Source organism: Nansenia antarctica, assembly GCF_963989245.1.
Source record: "Nansenia antarctica genome assembly, chromosome: 5".
NCBI lineage: Eukaryota > Metazoa > Chordata > Actinopteri > Argentiniformes > Microstomatidae > Nansenia > Nansenia antarctica.
Window position 1 is genome coordinate 5611016 of NC_137690.1, and position 2500 is coordinate 5613515.

The 2500-nt window shown below is 54.5% G+C and overlaps 1 protein-coding gene across 1 annotated transcript in view; it reads left to right on the plus strand.

Annotated features, from left to right (window-relative positions):
- Positions 1 to 2500, plus strand: part of ntrk2a (neurotrophic tyrosine kinase, receptor, type 2a) — a gene marked incomplete at both ends in the record, with an annotated part of 73732 nt that overhangs the window by 14826 nt on the left and 56406 nt on the right. The window contains 3 exon segments of the mRNA XM_080532966.1: positions 493 to 519; positions 1935 to 1946; positions 2198 to 2235. Of these exon segments, the coding sequence (XP_080389092.1) occupies positions 493 to 519; positions 1935 to 1946; positions 2198 to 2235 (77 nt within the window).

Here is a 2500-nt window from a genome sequence, read left to right on the forward strand (position 1 = left end):
GGTGGAGGGTGGTTGGCGAAGAAGGGGGTAGTGTGTGTGTGTGGGGGGTGTGGGGGTGTGGGTGTGTGTGTGGGGGGGGTGGTGTGTGTAGGGGTGTGTGTGGGGATGTAGTGGTGTGTGTATGTGTGTGTAGGGGTGTAGGTGGGGGTGTAGGTGTGTGTCTGTGCGTGCGTGCAGGGAGGGAGGGAGGGCGTCGGTGGTGGGTGGTTGGTGAAGAAGGGGTGTGTAGGGGGGTATTTGGTGTGTGTGGGGATGTAGGGGTGTGTGTGTGTGTGTGTGTGTGCGTGCATGCAGGTCTGTGTACGTGTGTACGTGTGTGTGTGTGTGTGTGTGTGTGTGTGTGTGTGTGTGTGAGTGTGGGTGTTCATGCCACCACAGAGTGTTACATTTAGGTGGTTTGTTGTGGGCGGTGTTCCTCTGAGTGGTTCCCAGGCCTGAGGCCTCCAGCACCATTATGATGATTGATGCAGCTGTTGTGTTTTCTGTGTGCAGGAACGGTGACGGACCCTCTGTACTACGGTACGTCACTCCTCAGACACTACAGAGACCCAATACTTTGTTAAACATTGGTCGGTCTTCGATTGGTTTGGACATATAACAGTATTTAAATATACTAATATACTTGTTAAATATACTAAATGTATGAAATCTATACCAATAGGCTAATATACTTATTAGATATAGTGAATATGTTAAATATACTAATATACTTCATAATGCGACTGGGTTTCCTGAGGGTTTCTTGTTGTGAATATTTAACTCTTCTCTCTTCCCTCTCTTCCCTCTCTTCCCTCTCTTCCCTCTCTTCCCTCTCTTCCCTCTCTTCCCTCTCTTCCCTCTCCTCCCTCTCTTCTCTCTCTTCCCTCTCCTCCCTCTCTTCCCCCTCTTCCCCCTCTTCCCTCTTCCCTCTCTTCCCTCTCTTCCCCCTCTTCCCTCTCCTCCCTCTCTTCCCCCTCTTCCCTCTCCTCCCCCTCTTCCCTCTCCTCCCTCTCCTCCCTCTCTTCCCTCTCCTCCCCCTCTTCCCTCTCTTCCCTCTCCTCCCCCTCTTCCCTCTCTTCCCTCTCCTCCCTCTCTTCCCTCTCTTCCCTCTCTTCCCTCTCCTCCCCCTCTTCCCTCTCCTCCCCCTCTTCCCTCTCTTCCCTCTCCTCCCCCTCTTCCCTCTCTTCCCTCTCTTCCCTCTCTTCCTTCTCTTCCCTCTCCTCCCCCTCTTCCCTCTCTTCCCTCTCCTCCCTCTCTTCCCTCTCCTCCCTCTCCTCCCCCTCTTCCCTCTCTTCCCTCTCCTCCCCCTCTTCCCTCTCTTCCCTCTCCTCCCTCTCTTCCCTCTCTTCCTTCTCTTCCCTCTCCTCCCCCTCTTCCCTCTCTTCCCTCTCTTCCCTCTCCTCCCTCTCTTCCCTCTCTTCCCTCTCCTCCCTCTCTTCCCTCTCTTCCCTCTCCTCCCCCTCTTCCCTCTCCTCCCCCTCTTCCCTCTCTTCCCTCTCTTCCCTCTCCTCCCTCTCTTCCCTCTCTTCCCTCTCTTCCCTCTCCTCCCTCTCTTCCCTCTCCTCCCCCTCTTCCCTCACCTCCCTCTCCTCCCCCTCTTCCTTCTCTTCTCTTCCCTCTCTTCCCCCTCCTCCCCCTCTTCCCTCTCCTCCCTCTCTTCCCTCTCCTCCCTCTCTTCCCTCTCCTCCCTCTCCTCCCTCTCCTCCCTCTCTTCCCCCTCTTCCCTCTCCTCCCTCTCCTCCCTCTCCTCCCCCTCTTCCCTCTCCTGGCTCTCTTCCCTCTCCTCCCTCTCTCCCCTCTCTTCCCTCTCCTCCCTCTCTTTTCTCTTCTCTCTCCTCCCTCTCCTCCCCCTCTTCCCTCTCTTCCCCCTCCTCCCTCTCTTCCCTCTCCTCCCCCTCCTCCCTCTCCTCCCCCTCTTCCCTCCCCCACGTCGGACCCTGGATCTCTCACCTCAGACCCAACTACAGGTAAAGTCGCCGCCCCTAATATGATCGTCCAATCACACAGCAGAGCCCCCTCATGATCACCCAATCACACACAAGAACCCCCATATGATAAAACAATCACACAACATAGCCTTCCAATAAGCACATAGCTCCCTCGGGTGTTTATACAGACGTATTTCAATCAACTAAATCATAAATGTGCCTTCTCTCCCCCGCCCCCTCCCTTCTCCCCCCCCCTCCTCCCCCATTCCTTCCCTTCCTCTTGGAAACAGATGACACACCTATAGACCCCCCTGAGGACAGAGTCGCTGTAAGTCACATTTTAACTCACCTGTGTTCCCATCTTTAAGTCTCTCTTTGTATTGTAGGGTTGTAGGAGAGGGTGTTTGTGTTTTATTCTGTAAATTAACCTGGTCTGGGGCACATGAAATAGCTATTATATACAGGGGTGCACATAACTTTTTGGGGCCAGTGCTCAGAGGAGCACCTAGGGATGCTGCTTGGTGCTCCCCGAGCTCGCGAGTCACGACCCGTCCCACAGGATGGATGAAAAAGGGATACATGGATAACTTATA